General features: G+C 37.8%; 1 protein-coding gene and 1 pseudogene across 8 annotated transcripts in view; one reads left to right on the top strand and one right to left on the bottom strand.

The window, feature by feature from the left end:
- EXOC6B (exocyst complex component 6B) overlaps positions 1-24,808 on the bottom strand; it is a 708,873-nt gene that overhangs the window by 583,095 nt on the left and 100,970 nt on the right. For 5 of the 8 annotated variants that reach the window (XM_030877541.2, XM_060309973.1, XM_060309974.2 and 2 more), the window contains exon 6: positions 21,292-21,496. The exons of 2 other annotated variants lie outside the window; for them this stretch is intronic. In XM_030877541.2, coding sequence (XP_030733401.1) covers positions 21,292-21,496 — 205 coding nt within the window. The remainder of the gene's footprint in view (positions 1-21,291; positions 21,497-24,808) is intronic. One more of the 8 variants, XM_060309972.1, reaches the window with a different exon arrangement.
- Positions 5,579-7,144, top strand: LOC115864163 (dnaJ homolog subfamily A member 1 pseudogene; annotated as a pseudogene).

Genomic DNA, 24,808 nt, shown 5'->3' with positions numbered 1-24,808 from the left:
GAGTTCATGACTTTCATTGGATTCTCAAAAGGTTTACGTCCCTAAAATGTTTAAGAACTACTGCTATAGATATCTCTCCTCTCCACTGTTAAAAGACCAACTCTGCTTTAAAGACTTACCAAGAAAGACAAACATAACACATGCCCAGATAGACCACAGCCTCTTCATCAGGGCAGCTAAGAGATTCATATGTTTAACAAACTGAGGAGAGCTGAAGTCATTCTGTTGGAAAGTAGGCCGTACTATTTTTTGACATTTGCTTGTTTTCTTATATGGGAAGTAAGGGAAAGGTACAAATTAATAACAGACTTCAGCCTAAGTCAAAAAATAAGATTATAGTACCGAAAAAAAAGATACTCCTTATCCTTAAATTCTTTGACACCAGAATAAAATCACCATACTCAAGGGCACAACCCTCAAAAGAAGATTAAGACCACCACGGTTCAAGCCAGCAAGTAATTACACTAAAAACAAAACCTAAGGTAAAAATATAGCTTTTTATTTGTCTTGTTAGTTACAAAGACTACAAAAATACACATACACACACACACACACACACACACACACACACACACACACACACACACACACACAGACTAGAAATACTTTCAGAGAATAAGGGCTACTCCAGTTGTTGCTTCTGAACAAATTTCTCAAGGAAACTAAAGAAGAGAAAAACCTATCTATAAAATTCAAGAACTACAATCTATTTCTTATTAAATTAAAAAGCTATTGTGTGAATTCCGGTTTTGCTTTTCGCCTTTTTTTCTTCCCTGGAAAGAGATCGCAAGTTCCTCAACACATATATAAAAGATTTTATTTGTTCAGTCAGTACTGGAGCACAAATCATAAGCTTTTAATTCACTGGTTACAGGGTTTCAGTTTTAGAAGATGAAAAAGTCCTGAAGATGGATGGTGGTGATGATTGTACAACAGTGTGAATGTACTGATTAATGCCACAAAACCGTACGTTTTAAAATGATTTAAGAAGGTAAATTTTATGTTATGAATATTTTACCAAGAAAAAATAGCACTGGTATACAGAAGTGAGAAAGTTTCACTGGAGGAGAATCAAGATAAAATTATACCTAAGTGAAAAAGTTTCAGCTGGTTCTTCAAAGATAATTTGCAACTCGAGATATCAAAATTGAACATAACAGTTACAGGTTTCATCAGCAAATTAAGAGCCTAAGAAGACCAGGAAAATATTAAAACTCTTACAATATCCATGGAAATTCTCTGTCCTTAAATGCATAAGTGCCCTGCCAAAGGAAAAAAAAGTGTATGTATGTATAATATAACAAAAATTTGCTGAATGCCTAGTTTGTACAAAGCAGTGTGCTAGGTTCTATGCGAACAATAAGATGAAGCCAATTCAGACATATGCCCTCGAGAAAATGCCAGTAAATGATTATCATCTTAGTTCCACTTCCTGAACTCTATCCTAGCTATAGGTTCCCCTCCTCCAAACAAGTGTCCCAGATCCCTTTTATTACCTAGTATTCTACAAGTGAGTCCTGTGTGATTTATGGTGGTGTGCCACAGAACACATCTTAAGCACTGGCATTGCAAGACTTTAAAAATAAGGGCTCTTAAATTCCCTACTTCCTTCCCAATCTCATTAACATCTCAACTGGTATAGGGTAATCATCTCCCCTGACAGCCCACCCTGATTTGTAAAACAGAATTTTCTCAATTTTAAAAATTTCCAAATACTTAAACATTTATATAAAGATCCATTATCACTGTTCTGTTTTAATAGCTAACCACACTAGAGGCCTCAATGGTTGGCTGACTTCTGAGTTTAAGCAAACACACACATGCAAGTAGGCACTACAGCATGACAAGGCCTTTTCTTTCCCCCCAGACAACTGCCCCAATCTGCAGAGCATTTTCTCCTCTGCATGCACACACAAAGTAATAATTGAAAGCTGTTCTAAATCTGCTGTAGATGTGCAATTAGAAAATTATGTCAGGAAGGTAAAGTAGCCTGAACTTGTCAACAAAACAACTTTTTTGCAAGCTTTCAAAACAAATAAAATGTAGTCGGTTGAAAACTTCCGGCTCACAGTATAAACTCTTGCCACTGCTTTGTTCAATAGCCTCTCACAAAGAACAAAGAACAAAAGAGTCTATGAGTGAAAAATTCACCTCTAATGATCTAACCACTTCCCATACTTCCCAGTCCAGAGTTTTATTCCCTAGCCATCTTGGTGCAGGCATTTATCCATTCACCTCCTAATGAAGACAGAAAGAATTCATCCCAGTACAGTCAGGTTCGGAGGTCATAAAGCCTCTAAAGCTTAGAATCACATAGACCTAAAAAAGCAGCAACTTAGGTGGTCATCTGTCACTATTCAATTGCAAAAATTTAATTTTTCTGCGTTTTTAGTTTGGAGTTCATTTCTCTGTTGAGATCCTAAACAAGAGGGAATAAGAGAAGTGTCACATTCTCAATCAGTGAGATAATAATTAGCAATAATTAATTAACTGAAGTTTCTGGTAGTCCTCATTACCTGTTCAATATGCTTCCCAACCTATACTTTTGATAAACTTCATGACCAATGGCCAAGGGTTAGGAATAGAGAGATGGTTTGACTACAAAGTGGTAGCACAAAGGAATTTGGGGAGGTGATGGAATTGTTCTGTTTGTGGTGGTGTTTACGTGAATCTATGCATGTTTAAAAAGTTATGGACACCAAAAAAAAGATATATTGTATGTAAATATTTTTAATTTTGAAGCTACTCTAGGGTTACTTGCTAAAACTTTTTAGCAGGGAGATCTAGTAGGATGTGAGAAAATAGATTCCTCTTGTTCTAGAACATCCTTAGGTCCACATCTCTGGCCCTCCTGAATATATTTGAATATTTCTTTTTCTTCCTTTCTTTTTATTTCCTCACATACCAGTTCCCTTACCATTATTTTGATGGAGTTTTTTTGCTCAGTAAAGAAAACATCTGGCAGAGGACAAGAATAAAGCACTCACTGAGAGCACAACAATCCTAGGAATTCTCAACTGGATTTCTCCAGGGCCAGTAAGAACTATCCCCCAGGTCAAAGGGCACACCACGGGGATTCGGGGAGGGCTCTAAATCCAAACCTCAAACTTGGCTCCACTACACTCTGCACACGTGGCAGGCATCTAGAATTGTCAAAAGGGAAGTACAGCATACCAGTAAACTGACTTGTTCATACCAAGAAGTATCAGCACAGGAGATGAGAAAATACACTGAGCTCAGAGTATAGCTCAATCTAGTAACTGAGAAACACGATCACCACATGCATAGTGAAGTTACTTCAAGAGACTGTAGAAAGACTAAGAACCCAAAATACAATTTCCATCAACAAAATAAAGATATCCATTTAAGTCTCACTAATTTCTAAGGTCTGAATTGCCCATTTAAGCAGATGTAAGGTTTGGTTTCTCACTGACATTAAAGCAATTATTGCAATATAGTACAAAAAACAAAACAAACAAAAACCCTGCATTTCTTAACGCTGAAGCCTGAAAAAAATAAGGAAAACCTTCAGGTTAAAAAAAATTTTTTTCCCTCTAAAAGTAGTGGCTCATGCTTTCTCAAATCAGTTTGTTTAAAACTACTTATGAAAAAAATGTAGTTGCAATCATTTAATAAGAAGATGGAGAGGCAGAAAGACAGCTGGTATTAAGCTATCAATACCCAAGCTACCCCAACTGAAGACTAATTGCCTGATAAAATCACATAGATCTTAAAACAAAAAAATCCAAAAATGCCATATTTATTAAGTGCCTACTGTGTGTCTAAGTACTTTACATACATGATCTTATTAGACACATTAATAAAAGAGGAAAATAAGGCTTAGATTAAGTGTTTTGCCCATTATAAGTGAGAAGTTTCAACCCAGCTTTCTTGACTCCAAACCTATGCTCTTTAATATTGAAGACACTACAAAAGAAATTTTCTACAAGAAAGACTTGACTAGGAATGGATATGAGCTAATTTTCTCTAAAAATTATTACAAAGAGAGTTGACTGCTGCTCTGTATTCTCTATTATCACTATAACTGCATGACAAAGATAAGGTAAGGCACCACCTCTCCTAGTCTGCAATTAGTGCAAGCCAAGTTGATAATAAGTAAATGCCTATGGTCCTTGAGAGAGTCAGCAATGGATCCAGTCTCCTTTCTCCCATTTAAGGGTCTACATTCTAAGACCACTATCTCGAAGTGTTCTTATAACCAATATAATCAAACTCAACCTTTTTAAAGTAAAAGTAGCTTTGATTGGTGCTAATGCCTCTTTGATTATAACATTTTATAACTCATAATTCTCCTACTTATAAAACGTTACAGTAATTTTTATAGTCAATTACATGAGACCAATTTTCTTGGGTATTAATGATCCCTGCTAGCCCAATGAAAGCATTAAAAAATAAAAGACAGTTGAAATGACCAAATGACCAGATCTCTATGAGATCTATTTTATAAAATGATATTAAACAGATCTAAACTTGGGGTAAAGAAGCACGAAATGTGAGAAAGCATTCGCCAAATTTAAGATGCAGTTCAAACAGTAGAATAAATTACTATCTGTAGGCAGGGCCCAAGGATTAATCACATTTAAGTAAAAATATGCAAGACTTAACAACCATTTTAAAACATGTCTTTAGTGTCCTTGTTTGCTTTGTACATTCACTGTGTTAATATAAGATTAGATATTAGAATCTAATTAGAATTAATAGTGAAAGCATATCAGAACATCAAGAAAATCTGAGATCTGGGAAGAACCAGAACTGATGAGTTCTTATCCTTGAATTTAAACCCTTTAAAAATGTCAAACTTGGAACTGTTCTTTAGACCGAAGAACCATTATCCACACAGCTAAACATACACATAATAGAGAGCAAATACCACGATTCTCAAACTTTATTATGGTTTCAGATCTTATATCATGGTTGACTTTTTAAAATAAAGATTCTCAGTTGGGGTGGTCAGCATGTAAGGCTGCTCAATATGAAGCTGAATTCTCAGGTCTTACAAGCAGGATTTCTAGAACTAAGAGAGAGGCAAACAGAGAAAGAGAAAGAGAGAGAGAGAGAGAGAAAAAAAAGAGAGAAATAGAGAAAAAATAAGAGAAGAAAAAGGAAAGGAAATGGAGAGGGGGACCCCAACCATATAAAGAGATGCAAGTAAAAGAGAAGCAAGTCTTTGTTTTAAAATATCTATTCCATATTTCAATCATGCAGTTGTTATATCTGACTTGAGAAAACATCATCCATACACAAGCAGAGTAAGATAGTACGCTCCTCGAAAAGGCGGAGGAGTGGCGGCTGCCCGAGCTGCGCACCACAACGCGCTCCTTCCCGCTCCCCCACGCCGGCACCGGCCCACTGACCCACTCATCTCATCAACTGTAGAAAACGGTGAAAGAAACCACTTATGATGTTTTGGGGGTCAAACCCAATGCCACCCAAGAAGAACTGAAAAAGGCTTACAGGAAACTGGCCTTGAAGTACCACCCTGATAAGAATCCAAATGTAGGAGAGAAGTTTAAACAGATTTCTTAAGCTTTCGAAGTGCTCTCTGATGCAAAGGGAATTATATGACAAAGGAGGAGAACAGGCAATTAAAGAAGGTGGAGCAGGTGGTGGTTTGGGCTCCCCCATGGACATCTTTGATATGTTTTTTGGAGGAAGAGGCAGGATGCAAAGAGAAAGGAGAGGTAAAAATGTTGTGCATCAACTCACAGTAACCTTAGAAGATTTATGGTGCAAAAAGAAAACTAGATCTGCAAAAGAATGTGATTTGTGACAAATGTGAAGGCCGAGATGCTAAGAAAGGAGCAGTAAAGTGCTGTCTCAATTGCCGAGGTACTGGAATGCAAATAAGAATTCATCAAATAGGACCTGGAATGGTCCAGCAAATTCAGTCTGTCTGCATGGAGTGCCAGGGCCATGGGGAGCAGATCAGTCCTAAAGATAGATGTAAAAGCTGCAATGGAGGGAAGGTAGTTTGAGAGAAGAAAATTCTAGAAGTTCACATTAACAAAGGCATGAAAGATGACCAGAAGATAACATTCCACGGTGAAGGAGACACCAAGAACCAGGACTGGAGCCAGGAGATATTATCATCATTTTAGATCAGGAGGACCATGCTGTTTTTACTCGACGAGGAGAAGACCTTCTCATGTGTATGGACATACAGCTGGTTGAGGCATTGTGTGGCTTCCAAAAGCCAATATCTACTCTTGACAACCGCACCACAGTCATCACTTCTCATCCAGGTCAGACTGTCGAGTGTGGAGATATCAAGTGTGTGCTAAATGAAGGCATGCCAATTTATCGTAGACCACATTAAAAGGGTCGCATCATCGATGAATTTAAGGTAAACTTTCCTGAGAATGGCTTTCTCTCCCCTGATAAACTCTCTTTGCTGGAAAAACTCCAACCTGAGAGGAAGGAAGTGGAAGAGACTGATGAAATGGACCAGGCAGAACTAGTGGACTTTGATCCAAATCAGGAAAGACAGTGCCACTACAATGGAGAAGCATATGAGGATGATGAACATCATCCTCAGGGTGGTGTTCAGTGTCAGACCTCCTAATGGGGCCAGTGAATAACACTCACTGCTGGCATTTTATTTGCAGTAGTGATTGAGTGAAGAACTATAATCATAATATGCTCACTACTTGCTATTGTTTGTTTTAATATTCAACTATAGTAGTGTTTTAAAAGTTAAATGAAGAATAAACTCAAATATAAAAGCGCTGACTTTGCCCTGTATGTATGATGACTTCAGTGTGCAAGATAAGTTGAATACTTGTAAAAACTACTTTAAAAAATTTCCCCTAGCATTTGTTAGGCCATACTTTGTAACTGATTTCAGCTATGTACATGGAATAGCTTAGACTGAAATGCCAGGTATATGTATTGACTTCAGTGTATGACCCTTAATTGTTCAGCTATGAAGTTAAAACTGGATTTAACTGGCAGTCAGAGAATTTGTAGAGAAGTGTTGGTCTGTACAGTGGTATTAAGTGGGATTCATTGTGATGCCTCTGCCTTTATTCTATTGCCTCAACTGTTACTTGAAGATGGCATGCTATATAATTTAATTTAGCCTGTGGTATCAGTGATAGAAATGATACCTTTCTAAAGAAGGGGTTTATCATATAACATGCTGCTTCTTGAGGGCTTGCATTTGTTGAACTGCATTCCCTTCTGCTGGGCCATCTTTTTTTAATATATCTAGTTATTGGTCCTGGTTACTTTTTTTTTTTTCCTTCTCTTTGGACCACAGTAAGCCTTAAGAGTAGTGACTTCTGGAGCAGGGTAACTTAGAGGCTGGAGTGATAAGACCTTTACATGAAGAAGTAATTTGCATGTATGAGTTAGGAAGGTGTTTTGCAGGTATATTACAGGCTTACTTTAAACCATTTAACTTATGCTCCAAAGAAACTGTAATTTAATGTTGGTAGTATAGCAAACTATGAATAGCTTTAATTGTATGTTTAAAGTCATATTCTCACAAGCTTAAATCTGGATATCAGAATTAAGCAATTCTTGAAATGTATGAATGTCTCCTTAATATACTGATTACAAAGCAAAAAAAAAGAAAGAATACTAGTTCGTTCAGACCTGTAGTGAGAGATCACTACCTATTAAACTTTAATAGTTCATTCCAATGAGATGAAAATACATCTTGCTTCCATTCATCATTTAGAAAGGCAGAGAGAGGCTGTGTCTGAACAGATCTAAACTTCATCTGATAATGGGAATTCCCTGGTGGTCCAGTGGTTAGGACTCCGTGCTTCTACTGCCAAGGGCCCGGGCAAGCTGCGCTGTGCGGCCAAAAATAAATAAGCAAATAAATAAAGGCTTGGGGCTTCCCTGGTGGTGCAGTGGTTAAGAATCTGCCTGCCAATACAGGGGACACGGGTTCAAGCCCTGGTCTAGGAAGATCCCACATGCCACGGAACAACTAAGCCCATGCGCCGCAACTACTGAGCCTGCGCTCTAGAGCCCGCAAACCACAACTGCTGAGCCCACGCACCACAACTACTGAAGCCCACATGCCTGGAGCCCTGCTAGGCAACTAGAGAAGCCACCGCAATGAGAAGCCCGCTCACCCCAACTAGAGAAAGCCCGCGGCGCAGCAACAAAGACCCAACGCAACCAAAAATAAATAAATAAATAAAATTTGAAAATAAAGGCTTTTTAAAAAATAATAATAAACTTAATCTGATAATAAAGACAATAAAGTGGTTGTTCTTGGCCCCCTGTACAGTAATATTTAACAGCACTTAGGCTGTATATTTACATATTATATTTAAGGCATCATTTTAAATAACCTTTCATATCATTGCATATTTCAGAGGCTAAATTATATAATAAAAACACAAACAGGTAGCATCTTATTTATGTCAATAAGATCAATTCATTTCCACCTGATAAGTTAGATTGAAAGTGCTGGTCTCAAGTTCAAGTCAAAAGTGAGTTCAGGGGGCTTCCCTGGTGGCGCAGTGGTTGAGAGTCCGCCTGCCGATGCAGGGGACGCAGGTTTGTGCCCCGGTCTGGGAAGATCCCACATGCCACGGAGCGGCTGGGCCCGTGAGCCATGGCCGCTGAGCCTGCGCGGCCGGAGCCTGTGCTCCGCAACGGGAGAGGCCACAACAGTGAGAGGCCTGCATACCGCAAAAAAAAAAAAAAAAAAGTGAGTTCAGTGACTGAATTTCATTTCCACATTAGTGTGGTACAATTTTTCATGATACTTGGAGGCTGCAGGAAATCCCAGGAATATTGTAACGGAATGAAGTTCAGTTATTGTACGAACTACCGAAGAAAAACTTCATAGTGTAGGTCATTTTCCTTTATTGTAAATTTAACAGAAAGTTAACACTGGCTCTCTCCCACAAAACTCTGAGGCCAAGTCAAATTATATGTAAGCTAGCCTATCAGCACTACTTTCCTTCACTGCTCTTTTAACTCCCTCTTTCCCCATCTTCTCCTGCAGCAGCACAGGGACTACTCACTCACCAGAACACATGCCCAAGTATGAAATGAGTGTGAACCTGCAACAGTGGCAGGGGTGAGGTAGTGTGACATTTTGCAACCAAAGGAAGGTATTGAAGAACTCATATTCTCTTCTGAACAATGGTAAATATTTAACTTAAGAATTCAAGGCAAGGGAAAGAGAACATTCTGGTTATCACAAATTTGCAACCTTTATCATCACTTTCAAGATTTTTATATTATTTTTTTTAATTTGCTTTGTTGCCTATTAAATCAAATTTATCTGTTCACTTCTTTAATAAGGCACACAATACAACAGAGATTTGAATGGACCTCAGTTTAAGTTACAACTAACAAATAATTCCTTTCCCACCTTGTTACAGCTATGAATCTGAAGACTGGAGACTCCTCAATTACCCACATAAAATAGAAAAGAAAATCAATAATGCCATACATAGGTATAAATAGTCCCTTAAATAAGGGAATGCTTCCTCTGTACCCTGAGAGTTGGAACATTTACTACCTCATATCCAGTCCACCAACAAATCCCATGTTATACACATACACCTAATCTGACTTAAGTTTCTTTTCTTTTTGTGTGTGTTCAATATATCTTCCCTAAGTTATACATGCAAAACTATGCATAGTTAAGTTATACATAAAGAGTTTATTATGAGAAACAACCGTTTCCTCCTCTCCTCTTTCTCCCCAAATCCTGCTCCCCAGAAGCAACCACTCTTTTGATGCTTACATCTTTATCTCTACATACCATGCTTATGTGTGCTACTGCTTATTTCTGTAGGGTTTTTTAATTGTGGTAAAATTTATGACATAAAATTTTCCATTTTAACCATTTTTAACTGTACAGTTCTGTGCCATTAGGTACATTCACCTTGTTGGACAACCATCACCACCACCCATCTTCAGAACTTCTTCATCTTCCCCAACCAAAACTCTGTACCCATTAAACATTAACTCCTCATCCCTTTTACTGCTAGCCCCTGGAAACCATCATTCTACCTTCTGTCTTTATGAATTTGACTACTTCAGAACCTCAGATAAGTGGAACTATACAATATTTGTCCTTTCATGCCTGGCTTATTTCACTTAGCATAATGTCTTCAAGGTTCATTCATGTTGTAGCATGTGTCCAAATTTCCTTTTTTAAGGCTAAAAAATATTCCATTATATGTATATACCACATTTTGTTTATCCATCCATCAATGGACACTAGGATTGTTTCTGCCTTTTGGTTATTGTGGGGTTTTTTAGTTCTAAGCATTATCTATTGACTTTCCACCATGGAAGACGGGGGTTTAAGGTCTCTTTCACATTCCTTTTTTTTTTGCGGTACGCGGGCCTCTCACTGTTGTGGCCTCTCCCGTTGCAGAGCACAGGCTCCGGACACGCAGGCTCAGCGGCCATGGCTCACGGGCCTAGCCGCTCCGCGGCATGTGGGATCTTCCCGGACAGGGGCACGAACCCGCATCCCCTGCATCGGCAGGCGGACTCTCAACCACTGTACCACCAGGGAAGCCCTCTTTCACATTCTTAACACACCAGCACCAAATATCTGTGCAGTGCCCATTCACATATCCCTCTACAACAGAGATAAACCAATGGATTAATTACCTATATTAACTTTTAGCATTTAATTATTATAACTGTATAAATGCAATACATAGCCAAGCCATATAAGATATTGTTTTTAACCTCTAAAGACATTTAGGATTTTCACTTTGACCTCTGGCTTCTGAAAATTCACAATATGCCTTTATATAAGCCTCTTTTCATGCCTTTTGTTGGATACTTGGTGGGTCCTTTAATCTGCATGTTCATGTCTTAGAATTTTAGGAAATTTTCCCATATTATTTCTGTGATGAATTCCTTCCCTTCATTTTTGCTTTATTTTTCTAAAATGCTTAGTATTCAAATGCTGGATCGCCTAGACTGCCCCTTAATATTCTTATATCTTTTCTATTTCCCATGTTCTATCTCTTTTTCTTTTTACTCTTCTCTCTGGAATGTATTTTTAACTTTATTTTCCAAACCCTCCTTTAAGTGTTTTCTGCTATCATATTTTTAATTTCTAAAATTCTTTTTGTTCTCTGCACTTCTCCTTTTATGCAGCATTCTGATCTTGCTTTTTACATGTAATTTATTTTCTATTATCTTTCTAATGCTACTGACGATAGTTTGGGTTTTTTTGCCTTTTAGGTTTTCCTCTTCTTGCATAGTCCCTATCTTCTCCAAGTTGCTTCTTTGTATGTGTTTGTTCTGACTCTACTTTCATGTTAGAATCTTTTCTCAAATATCTGCTGATCCTTAGCCATCTGCTCAAATTTTAAATTGGGAAACTAAAAAGCTGACTGAATGTACATCAGTCTAGTCTACTGTGGCCTTCAAAGTGATCTGACTTGCCCTTTTTACTAGGGACTACTCAGTGGACATATCTTTAGGATACTTCTCTTGGGCTAATCATATTATTCAGAGTATTCAGATTATCTTCCAATCTCACACCTGAAGGGTATAAGCCTGGTTCTGGGAACCAAATCAGAAAAGAGAGCTGTGAGATTTAGGATAGATCTCGGTATTTAGTATATAAACTTTCACTGTTTTCAGTTTGTGTCTATTGTTCTCTGATCTTCAGCTAGAGTTGAGATCAGGTAGTTAACTGATAGGAAAAAGCTGGGTAAGGAATCCAGATGTCTAACTGGTTCTGAAATAGACATTCAACCAATCTTCCTGTTTGGCCATCAATTTTACCCCCTTTCCCTGATGCCAGCAATTTCTTAAACATAGGGGTTCTGCAAAACACTAAAAATTGGGTTGTTCTCATTTTCTTCTACTACTGGTTTAGGACTGAGTTTTCTTGGATATGTTAGGACAATTATCACACATCTTTTTACTTTCCAATTTCCAAAAAATGTTGCTATCACCTGCTCTCCTAGAGTCTTTATGTTTGGGAGCTCGTGTTTTTTAAAAAAATTCCCTTAGCTGTTGTTTTTATGAGTTTGGAGAGGTGGAAGATAGAAATATATGTGTTCGACCCACTATCTTTAACAAGAAGTTAATTTGATCACTTCTTAGTACCTCCACAGTATTTTCAGATAGTTTCAAAATCCATTCAAAGTGCAATTTTAATGTTTTCATATACTTAAGAATATAATTGGAATAAGCGGATATACCTTAGAATATTAAAAAAAAAGGATGGCTTTTCCTGAAAAATGTTAAGGTGTAGGTACATTAAATTTAATTAAATACACAATTAAGAGTAATTAATTGATTTATTAACTATCTACTATGACCAAGCACTATGCTAGCAAGGTGCTGAAGATATAAAGGTAAAAAACATACCTCTGTCCTTACAGAGACCATAAACTGGTTGGGAAGACAGATAAGTAAAGCAGCAGTCATGCTAACAGCATTCCCTAGTGCCATGAGATGCTACCTTGGAGGGCCCTAGTGGCTCTCTACCTTCCCCATTCTCAAAGCTTAGCAATGAACTGGTAAAACTAGTTACTAACTCAATAGACTGAGTCAGCTCATCTGAAGAATACTAAGTCTCTTTAGCTAATCTAAGAGGCATTGATAGAATTCCCCTAGCCAAGTCATTTCTCTGACCACCAAGGATCCACCTAGTACATATTGACTAGATGTTCTTGCCCTTCTCCCAGCTTCCCTATCAATATTACAAGAGCAGGGTCCTTCTCCTGAGGCATGTCCCACTGTTTATACAGCAAAGTTGAACCCATCAGGTCCCTCCACAAAATGACAGGAAGATGGTATTCTCAGGCACTGTTCTGACCTTTCTGCCTATAAGGTTTACTGAGGAAAAGTTACTTTATACCTATATGGCATAATACTGATGTGTGTGTGCCTATGCCTCTTGTATAACACTACCTTTATCACTTATTAAATTCTTATACTATACATTTGGGTCAATTTCTGAACTTGTATTCTGTTCTACTCAGCAGTTTATTCTTATGATACCATATTGTTTTAAATTAAGTATTACTGCTTTCTAGTACAAGCCAAGGCTCAGTAAAAGGAATATTCTCAAAAGAATTTAATCTTAAAATAACTGAAACATATATATATATGCATATATGTAGTATATTTGTGGGAGATGGTGTAAGTATTGCAATAGCTGCTGTTCCTCTAAAGTAATGGTCTATTTTAGGATGAGCACACTAAAAATCCATGTTCACAAATTATACTGAGAACCCATATGACAATTTTCTCTTAAAATTTAATAACAAGGAAATTTCTCCTGATAAGCTGGTATGCTTTGCTTAGCCAAAGCAAATAAATAATATGTTTATTATATATACACACACCATATAGTTTCCTTTTTATCCTGAAGAAAACTCAAAAGCAAACTGTAATATTGCCATCAAATTAGATTTAAGGAATAAATTCTCTTTCTTCTTTCACTCAACATGAATCAAGGGTCATTGATCTTTTAAATTTAATTGTCATCTTTTTAACTGAACTCAGGTTCAAAATATTTTAGAAGTGTATACAATAGAAATAATTTTTATGGTAAGGAGAAAAAAACTGATTAAAAATGAGATCTAATTCAAGGCTGAAAATTGTCACCGAAAATTGAATTTTAGGAATAAAATTAAAAGTAGTTCAATCATCAAGTTTAACTCTAATTTTAATCTTCTCCTTCTCCATACTCTTAGAATCTATTTACGTTCACCATTCATCTAGGATGGTTCTTTTTTTTTCTTTCTTTTAATTTAACATGTATTATAAGCCTGGGACTAAGCTAAGTACTTGATTTCCCTAAATATTTCCACATCTTTTCAAAGAAGATTAAAAATTCCAACTGTACAGTTGTGAAGACTGAATGTGATGTTTAGTAACTTGCCCACTGTCATACAGCTAGCAAATGACAAATCTAGGAGTTTAATCCAAACTCCAAAGTCTATTCTGTTAACTATCATATTACTGAACAGTAAACTAAATCCCTACTATCCTCTTCAGATTCTAAAATTGTACTATCTGTCATAAGCTCAGATTCTAAAATTGTACTATCATAAGCTCAGATTCTAAAATTGTACTATTTATCATAAGCTCAGATTCTAAAATTGTACTATCTATCATAAGCTACTCTGATTGTTGCCTACTTCAAGAATCCCATATAACACAGCTCTCACATTCCCCCACCTTACCCGCAGGCCATCCATATCATCAAAGAATAAGGAGCAAGAATTAGTACAGGGCTTCCCTGGTGGCGCAGTGGTTGGGAGTCCGCTTGCCGGTGCAGGGGACACGGGTTCGTGCCCCGGTCCGGGAGGGTCCCACATGCCGCGGGGCGGCTGGGCCTGTGGGCCATGGCCGCTGGACCTGCGCGTCCGGAGCCTGTGCTCCGCGGCGGGAGAGGCCACAGCAGTGAGAGGCCCGTGTACCACCAAAAAAAAAAAAAGAATTAGTACAAACACAAAAATACCAAAATCAAGAAGAAAAGAAAAGAAAAAGTAAATCCAGGAACACCAAACCAAGTGAGCACCAACTTCTTTGACTCCAAAGGCCATATTCTGTGGAAGTTTTGCATAGCATCCAGCGCAAAAGAGATTTCAACAGCAATAATGCTTTTACTTGGCAGTCATTGCATGGCCTATGTGAACTCAGTTGGTAGTACTATGCCTGATCTAAGTCAAAGATGTTCTACACAATAAATAAAACAACACATTTTGCTCTAGTCAAGACTTAATCAAAGAAAGTCAAGGGCTGAAAGAAACACGGTGACAGTTAATCTCACCCAAGGAGCAGTTTCTTTAAAACTAGTTACTAAAGGAAGAATGCCTGGGGAGCCTTCCATTTCTTTTATAAGCAAGCAGTTCCTTTTCTAAGCATCAGTCATATAACCTATATAATTTGGCAAAGCCAAGTTAGAATTTTAAAAGTAAGTAAATCCTTCCCTTTGTTAAAGGGCCCCACATAGAAATCAACCTAGCCAAGAATGTTTACCTTACAAATGTTATTTAGTCCCACAAAGCCTAAGGCAAACTAACCAAAATAACAAATACAGAACTTCCCTCCTGCACAAATCAATTCCATAACAAGTGAATTACAGAAATCAATTTCAAAAGGAGAACTAAAAAACAGCAGACAATTAACAAAGAACTACTTTAGACATTTTTTATAAAACAGTTCAAGCTAAGTTGATTATTCAAAAATAAGACATACACAGTATTTTGGAAGCACACTGTAAGAATATCAACACAGAAAATGGAATAGGATAAAAGGGAGGGTTTTTCTACTTGCTTTAACTATGGCTCTACTTCCCATGGCAGACTCATAGGTGGGTCCATTAAATGCTTTCATTACAATACCATGTTAAAAAGATATATAAAGGAACATGAAACGTTTTTTTTTTGTAAAATAAGACCGCTTGACTTAAAATTCGATATGGTAATACACAGTAGAATGGACAATTTTTAAATTCCTCCTCAGATTCTGCTATATGATTGAACTTCTATCCTAGTTTTCATACTTATACATTTTTCTTACTTTTCTGCAGCTTCCCAGGTATTGTATATTGGAAGACAAGTGAAAGACTCAGAAACTTCTAGCTTGACACCTTTTAAACCAGACTGACTATACCATTGTTTCCTAGACCCAAAGGCAAAATTAAAATAAAAATGTACAGTTTAGTAAAAAGTAATTCTATTCAAGACCAAAATAACAGAGAGTATTAGTTTTCTACTGCTGTGTAACATACTACTATAAACTTAGTGACTTGAAACTACACACAATTATTATCTAAGTTTCCATGGGTCAGGAGTTCAACATGTTTTTGCTGGGCCTTCTGCTCAGGGTCTTGACAGGCTGAAATCATGATGTCAGTCAGGTCTGTGGTTTCATCTGGAGCTCACAGTCTTCTAAGTTCACTCATATTGTTGGCAGAATCCAGTTCCTTGTGGTTGTAGAACTCAGGTCCCCATTTTCTTGCTGACTGTCGGCTGGGGATAGCTCTCAGCAACTCAAGGCTGCCTACAGTTCCCTGCCATGTGGCCCCCTCCAAAGCATGGCATTCTGTTTCTTCAAGACCAATAGTAAAGCATCTGCTGCAGTTTTTAATCTCTCTAACTTTATATCTGACCTCTAGACCCTCTTTTAAAGGTTCTCACCTTACATATTAGGTTCACACGCTCAAGGGAGAGGATTTTACAGGATGCACAGACCAGGGGGCAGGAATCCTGGGGACCATCTTAGAATTCTGCCTCCCACATGTAATCAAAGCAAAAAGCTTCCTACAGATAAAGCTTTATCCAGAGACAATATAATAGTTGGAATACAGAGAAATGTATAAACTACATATCCTTCAGGTCATCCTCAAACAGTATTTTTGCATCATCCTCAAATAGTATTTTTTGCATCATATCTCTTGATAAAATTGGACAACTAACAGTTTGAGATTATAATCTCAGGTAAAAGTCTGGAGCCAAATTTGCTCATTAAACCCTAATTAGGGTGGAGTCCTTCTGGTAGTTTAACTGGTATATCCCAAAGATAAGCCAATCTACCAACTGCCTCCATCATTTCATTGTACTAAGGACAAAGCCCCACCCATGGGTCAATGCAGCAACTCAGGATAGGGTAAGTGGAAGAAGAAAACGGGAGATGTCCACCAAGAAAAAGCACAATCATTTACATAATTTCCAGAAGCTCCCAGACCAACTATCAATATTAAGTGATATTTTCAAATCTGTTTTCTTGTATGATTCTAAAGGCCACTTAGAATTTTTTTTAAGGAAAAGAACACATTTTTAAGGCCAAAACTGCAGTTGCTGAACTAAAACTGATGATGATGATAAAGTTCTGAATAGTGGCATAGACAATGCTAAAAACTGGATTAGTAAATTAGAAAGCAAACATATGGGGGAGAAATGTCAAAGAGATGAAATTGTGAAGAAAAACAGACAAGAGACACGGAAATGTGTATTTTTCTAAGCTCTGTAATAGCAGGTTGTAGCAGACTAGCTAGGTATTCACCAAACGTATTTCCTCTTTCTCCTGGTCACACAGATAGACTATATTTCTAATCCTCGCTTGCAGTGTATGAGCTTCTGCTGATGTAATGTTGGCAGCAGTCATATGTATCACTTACAAGCCTGGTCAATTAAAAAAAAAAATCTCCAGGCATTATTTACTTTTTTCTCTACTGCTGTTAACATTGAAAGCCACATGTTGAAGTACTTGATAGAGCCACAAGTTGGAAGAGTCCTGGATCCCTTCACAGTCACTTAAAGAAGAGATACCCAACCAGGAACATCCATTTTGGACGTCACATGAGCAAAAAATAAAATTTCTACGGTGAGATTTTAGAGCTTAGCTATTACAACAGGCATCGTTATTTAAAGAAACAGGCACTGGCATTGGAAGAATGGTGTTGCCATAACAAAAAAACCTAAAATAAATGACATCAGTTTAGAGGTCAGGCAGTAGGCCACAAGAATATATATTTAGCAAGTCAAAGGCCTGAAAAGCCCTGTGATATTGTGGCAAAACAACTGGCAAAACTGGAACCTGTAATAAATGAAAAGGCACACCGCATGTCTATTGGGTCGTAGCTCTATATGTGAATGTAGAGAGAGAGTTATAGTGTATATTGGCATTTGCTTTCTGCTTTTACCAAGGTTTTACACAAAAACGATGAGCACAGAATTTCCTACTTTGAAAACTGAAATTACAGGGAATAGCACAAGGCCAGAAACTTGGGCCTCAGAGGGTTAGAAAGCTGAACACATATAGATCCCAAATAGTAAAAGAAAAAGATGGTAAATTTTGAGCAATTAAGTCCAAAGAAGACCTTCTTGAACAAAGTGACTTAATCCTGAGGCAAAAATTAGATTCAGGTATGGTTTTCTTACCCGTTATTTCATATAGCCTCCAAGTAGGGCCTAAGTAAGAAAGAGACATGAGGCAAGGGTTATGCTCCCCCAACTCTACTACCTCCCCAAACAGGGAAGAAGAAAAAAAATCATTCCTGAAAATTATATTTAGAAAAGAACAGTGGGTATGGTATCTAAATAGAACCTATTGGAAAGAGACAGATCAGAGGTCTACTAAGTTTTGAGTTAACTGTAATGTCAAAACCCCGCAAATCTGGACTAAATAAAACTTTGTTCAGAACCTTAAAACAACCCTTGGGCTCCTAAACTTGTAGAAGCAGAAAGTAAGCAGTGAAAGATAGAGATATAAATGTGGTTGTAGATATAAGTGTAAATGTAGATGTATGTGTATATCTACAGAGAGAGAGAAAAAAATCTTCATATGAAGGTATATTCCCCAGCACACACTTCAGAAATGTACACAGAAAAAAATAGGGAAAGGAAAACTAAGATGCAGCCAAGAGCCCAGGAGAACAATGCGCAAAGGAGTTCTTTCCACAGAATCAACATCTAGACAAGGAAGTTCCCCTACTACTAAGGCAGAAAGATTTCCCAATGATGGCCCAAAAGGATTACATGATTTGCTATGAAGCAGGTAATACTGCACATCTCCTGTTCTTCCCTTTTCTAAATGGAAGTTTTTGTTGTAGCTATTCTGTTCTAGCTTCTCCATGGTATACTGAGGGTGGGAGGGCCACAGGTGCAGATAACCTATCTTAGTTCCTGGTCATCAGCCCACTGAAGAGCCACATCTGGATCTGATGGAGAGTACTGAGCATCCCTGGAAGATATCGTACTTTGAGATGGATGTAGTAACTAGATGGGATATTGGGTTGTATTCCTTAGGGAAGGGACAAGTATGTTCTATGGATGAGAGGAAGAGTGAACAGATATGGAATTCCCTGACGGCGCAGTGGTTAAGAATCTCCCTGCCACTGCAGGGGACACGGGTTTGAGCCCTGGTCCGGGAAGATCCCACATGCAGCGGAGCAACTAAGCCCGTGTGCCACAACTACTGAGCCTACGAGCCACAACTACTGAGCCTGTACACCTAGAGCCCATGCTCTACAACAAGAGAAGCCACCACAACGAGAAGCCCACACACCACAACGAAGAGTAGCCCCCACTTGCCACAACTAGAAAAAGCTCACGCGCAGCAACGAAGACCCAACACAGCCATAAATAAATAAATTTATTTTTTTAAAAAAAAGGAGTGAAGAAATATTTGATGACCAAAAGGGTAGAACTGTGCCAGAGACTAGCTACTATGCACCAAAACTGTGTTCTTCTCTTAGACAGAGTGAGATTATATTCCCCAGCATCTCTTACAGGTTGCTATGGCCATGTTATTAAGTTCTGGCCAGTGAAATCAGAAAAGTGATGATGTGTCACATCCATGCCTAGCCCTTAAAAACCCTACCACATGCAATACTCTTTGGTCTTTCCCCTTTTGCAGCAATCTTCAAAACCATATTAAAAATGACAGACTCATATAATGGAAACTTTCCTTAAATCACCATTGCAAAGAAAACCATCACAAATCAGAAACATCATTTTGGGCTTGACATAAGTGAGAAATAAACCAGATCTCTCCCTCTTTTCTAACATCCATGAATTCAAACAAATATTTACTGAACACCTACTACGTACAAAGTATATGGTAGTTTCTCTCCCTCCTACTTTCCTTACTTTTTAGGTACTACAAGATTTTAAAATGTGTAAGATATCTTTATTCAATGATCTTATATATCCCATAGCATAGGATAGTAATACATGCAATAAGAGCGATACTTGAGATGAAAAATGCTATAGGAGGAATAAAGGGTTATCAGTTAATTAAAAAGTCCTGAATTCACGAAAGGTTTCTTCACCGTTTCTTTAAATGACAAAAATACAGCCAACAGTTAACAGTTTACACATTTTGAGTGCCATAGCAGACAAATTCATCTCAGTCTAATCTGAATTCTACTACAGAATCTGACCTTTACAAGCTGTCTGAACTTGAGCAAATCACTTCCCTGGCCTAGGCCTTAATTTCTTCAGATAATTAGGGGAGAGACCAGATATCTCACATTAAATGAAATAACAATATTCTTCATGGAATCCTCTCTTTCACCAAAAAGGAAGTAATTTCTCAAGCAAAGGCCTAGAAAAAGCAACTTTGTACTATACTCTTGTATATTTTGAAAAATTAGTAAAAATTTGTCAACCACAATAAAGACTTGTCTTACAAGATACCTTCATTCCTGTACTCAAAATATACACAGCAAGGCAAAAGTGTATTTTCAATGATTAATTTTGTTTCTTCACCACTAAAAAAAATGACATGATATGATTATTTCCATCAGGGTTTATCATCAACTAGTTTTAAGCTTTCCACTTCGTAAAGTATAACAATAAGGAAATTAAAAGAAGAATTGGGAAAAGAATATGTGTATTCCCTTAGGAAAGGGATTTCCAAAGAGGCAGATCTCTTTTGCAGAATCAAAGACATATCTAAAAGATTACCAAGGCTAGTTGAGACCAAAAATATGACCTACTCCCTCATTCCTCACAGAATTAAGAACTACAAATGACTTATTCAAGAACACAGTTGTTTATAGAACCAAAAAAGACTTTCCATAAACAGCTGGATCTTCTACTTATTGTTATAGGTTACATCATAAGGTATACTGAGAAATTTTAATAAAAGCAGTGTGACTTAAATTTCAAAAGAGCAAGTAATACTGCAAATTATTACTGTTCTTTATTCATAACGACAAAGTACTTCTGGACGTTCCTTGTGGCTTTCATAACTTAGAGATGAAGTTATTGAAAGAAAAAAATCAAAACACTTTCAACACATTGTTAATTTATAAGCTATAAACAAATTCCTTTCTGTGATCATAATTCCCAGCATTTCCCAAAAGGTCTTTTTTCATTGATACCCATTGATATCAGAAATAACAGTTATAGAAATATTCATATATAACATGACATCTTGCTTAATTACATAGTAAATAATCAACCAAAGGTACCTGCAGCACAATTTAGCTCATTAACTAGAAAGAACTTTTAAAAATCTTGGGGGGAAAAAAAATCTTGGGCTTCAAATCATACCCAAAGTCAAGAAAAGTATTCAAAAAATAGAAAAGCCTCTTCAAAGCACCAATATAAACCATCACAATCAATCAGTATGTACTGAATATTCACAGAGCAAAACAATATACTAGTAAATAATTCACTGCTCTGCTAAGAAAATAAAAGATATTTTAAAATCATGTGTTCCCATAAAGATGAAGGACTTCCCTAAAATGACAAGAAACAATTAAGACATTTAGCAAAAAGAAATCTGTGTTTAACAGAATACTTGCAAAGTCATTGGCCAACCTATCATAAACCCAAGACCTACTTGCTTCATGGCAGTCTCTCCAATTTTGTCTGAATGTTTGCGGATACTCTCCAGAAAGTCTTTGAGATCAGACATAGAAACATCCTTAATTTCTTCTCGAAGCTTGGGGATATTGTCCACCATCACCTTGCAGAATCGATAATGGCTTACTTGAGGCAGATAGGTATGCTCTAGATGTTCCAGAGTTTTCAGTGCAGGATAATGCCTATAAAAGGAATTGCATCACCTTTAGCTCAACTCAGTCTTCTTTAGGGCCACAGATATATTCCTCAGGCAAAATTTCTAGCCTGAATTAGTTTTCACTGTACATTAAGACAAATCCAGGATTAAGTTTCAATAAAAACATGAATGGAAAAATTAATGTAAAATTATTAAAAATCAATATATATATTACAGGACTTAATAAATTATAATCAAAAAAAAGATTTTTCCCAAGAATACAGAAAACTTTGAAAATCCACCAATGAAACTCATTACATAAAGAATAAAGGCCATTGCTAGGAAAAAATAAATAAAGGGAAATATAAAATGATCATATCAATGCCACAAAAATCATCCCATAAAATAAAGTACCCAAGGATAGACTTCCAACTATGGCACACAGAAGAGCTTAGCAAATCTTCTACCCAAAAAGCAAATATAAACTAGACAAAACTGTCCCAAACAACCATTTCAAGATTCCGGAAATTGGAAAGGACTCTGCAGAGGAGAACAACAAATTGAGAAGGGTTTATTCATGAAAACTGCTAAATAGAGAGGGACTTTGTGGTATTCTTGCCTGGGGCTACCTCCATCACCCTCTCCACCTCCCCTCACCCCATCACTGGTTATGGCTTGTCAGGAAAATCAGCAGCTTCTCTTCAGTTAGGGGCTGACATGATTTGGAGCAGAGGGTGAAAATCTTATATGGAGTGGTGTTGTTAGGAAAAGTAGCAAACTCATTTTAAAAAAGGAAGAGAGTGGGGGGAACCTCCAGCTCTAATGGGCTGAAGTTCGTCTAGGTTGGAACAAAGAGCAGACTGGAGGACTAACCAAAAACTTAACAGGGAAGTCCTGGAAATAAGAGACCCATAGAATAACCTGATAGCTCTCTGAATATCCCGAGCTGACTGAGAAGCTGTGCACAAATGCAGGGGACACCTAAAAGGGCCTAAGCACTCCACACATCCTTAGCTGACTAGGAGACTGCAGGCCTGCACATAGGAGAAGGCTTGGCAGAATATAAAAGCTCAGCAGACTTGAAAACTTGCCTGAATTTTGAACGCACTCCCTAACCCACATACAAGTCCACTAACAAAGGGTAGACACCTTTCTCAGCTCAAGTTTCTTTGAGCACCCAGGACCAACCATTAGCTGATGACTAGCCTTTAAAAATGAAAATGAATTATATTCCCAGATAAACAAAGACTAATAGAATTCCTTGCTAGCAGATCTGCCTTACAAGAAATACTAAAGAAAGCCAGAAAGGAAATGATAGCAGATAGTAACTTGAATTCAGAGGAAAAAAAATGAAGAATATAGGAAAGAGTAAATATATGCTAAATATAAAAGACTGAATAAATGTGGGGTTTTTTCTCTTTTCTTCTTTTACTATCAGTAAAAGACAATAGTTTTTAAAGCAATGATTATAACACTGTATTGTTGGGTTTATAAAATATAGAGATATAATATAAATGACAATAATAGCACAAAAGAAGAGGGAAGAAATGGAGCTAAGTTGAAGCAAAACTACTTCTATATATAATATCAAAACTACACGAGCAATGACCTAAAGTAGACTGTGACAAATGAAGAAGATTATAATCCACAGAGTAACCTCTAAAAAAAAAAAAACCTCAAAAAATACATTAAAAGGTTTACGGAAGAATTAAAATAGTATACTACAAAATATTTAATACAAAAAAGGAGTAAAAGATAAATAAGAACAAAAAAGACATGAAAAACATAGAAAGTAAAGAGCAAAACCCAACCATATTAATAATTATATTAAATGCAAATGGACTAATAAGCACGCAAATCAAAAGGCAGACACTGGGGCTTCCCTGGTGGCGCAGTGGTTGAGAGTCCACCTGCCGATACAGGGGACACGGGTTTGTGCCCCGGTCCGGGAAGATCCCACATGCCGCGGAGCGGCTGGGCCCGTGAGCCATGGCCGCTGGGCCTGCGCGTCCGGAGCCTGTGCTCCGCAACGGAAGAGGCCAAAACAGTGAGAGGCCCGCGTACCGCAAAAAAATAAAAAAATTAAAAATACATGTTCAGGGACTTCCCCGGTGGCGTGAAGGTTGAGAGTCTGTCTGCCAATGCAGGGGACACGGGTTCGAGCCCTGGCCTGGGAAGATCCCACATGCCCTAGCAACGAACAGTGGCTTCTGCTCGCCATAGCTAGAGAAAGCCTGCATGCAGCAGAGAAGGCCCAACACAGCCATAAATAAATAAATAAAATTAAAAAAAAAAATACATGTTCAAAAGGCAGACACTGTCAGACAGGATTTAAAAAGCATGATCCAGGGACTTCCCTGGCGTTCCAGCGGTTAAGGCTCCATGCTTCCACCGCAGGGGGCATGGGTTCAATCCCTGGTTGGGGAACTAAGATCCCGCATGCCACACAATGCGGCTAAAATAAAATAAAAAATAGGGCTCCCCTGGTGGCGCAGTGGTTGAGAATCTGCCTGCTAATGCAGGGGACACGGGTTCGAACCCTGGTCTGGGAGGATCCCACATGCCGCGGAGCAACTAAGCCCGTGAGCCACAACTACTGAGCCTGCAAGTCTGGAGCCTGTGCTCCGCAACAAGAGAGGCCACGATAGTGAGAGGCCCGCGCACCGCGATGAAGCGTGGCCCCCGCTTGCCAGAACTAGAGAAAGCCCTCGCACAGAAACGAAGACCCAACACAGCAAAAATAAATAAATTAATTAATAAACTCCTATCCCCAACATCTTCAAAAAAATAAATAAAAATTAAAAATAAGTAAATAATATAAAAAGCATGATCCTGGGCTTCCCTGGTGGCGCAGTGGTTGAGAGTCCGCCTGCCGATTCAGGGGACACAGGTTCGTGCCCCAGTCCGGGAAGATCCCACATGCCGCAGAGCATCTAGGCCTGTGAGCCATGGCTGCTGAGCCTGCGCGTCCGGAGCCTGTGCTCCGCAACGGGAGAAGCCACAACAGTGAGAGGCCCGCGTACCGAAAAAAAAAAAAAAAGCATGATCCAACTATACGTTGCTTACAAGAAACCCACTTTAGAATCACAGATACAAACAGACTGAAGTAAAAGCTAGAATAAGATATACCCCAAAAGTAACCATAAAAGTGCTTGAATGGCTATATTAATATCAGACACATTAGATTTTTTTTGAGGGATTTTTTTTTTAAGCAATGAACAAAGAAAAGCCACAAAAGAGCCCCCAAAATGGCAAACACGAAAAAAAAAAAGTTGAACTGATGTGAAGAAATGAAAATAAAAATAAAATTTTGTCACTCAAACTGCCAACAATTTCTTAAAAAATAATCGATATTATT

Source organism: Globicephala melas, chromosome 12 (genome assembly GCF_963455315.2).
Source record: "Globicephala melas chromosome 12, mGloMel1.2, whole genome shotgun sequence".
Classification (NCBI taxonomy): domain Eukaryota; kingdom Metazoa; phylum Chordata; class Mammalia; order Artiodactyla; family Delphinidae; genus Globicephala; species Globicephala melas.
Note: the sequence above shows the minus strand (reverse complement) of the source record. Positions and strands in the feature narration are given on the sequence as shown.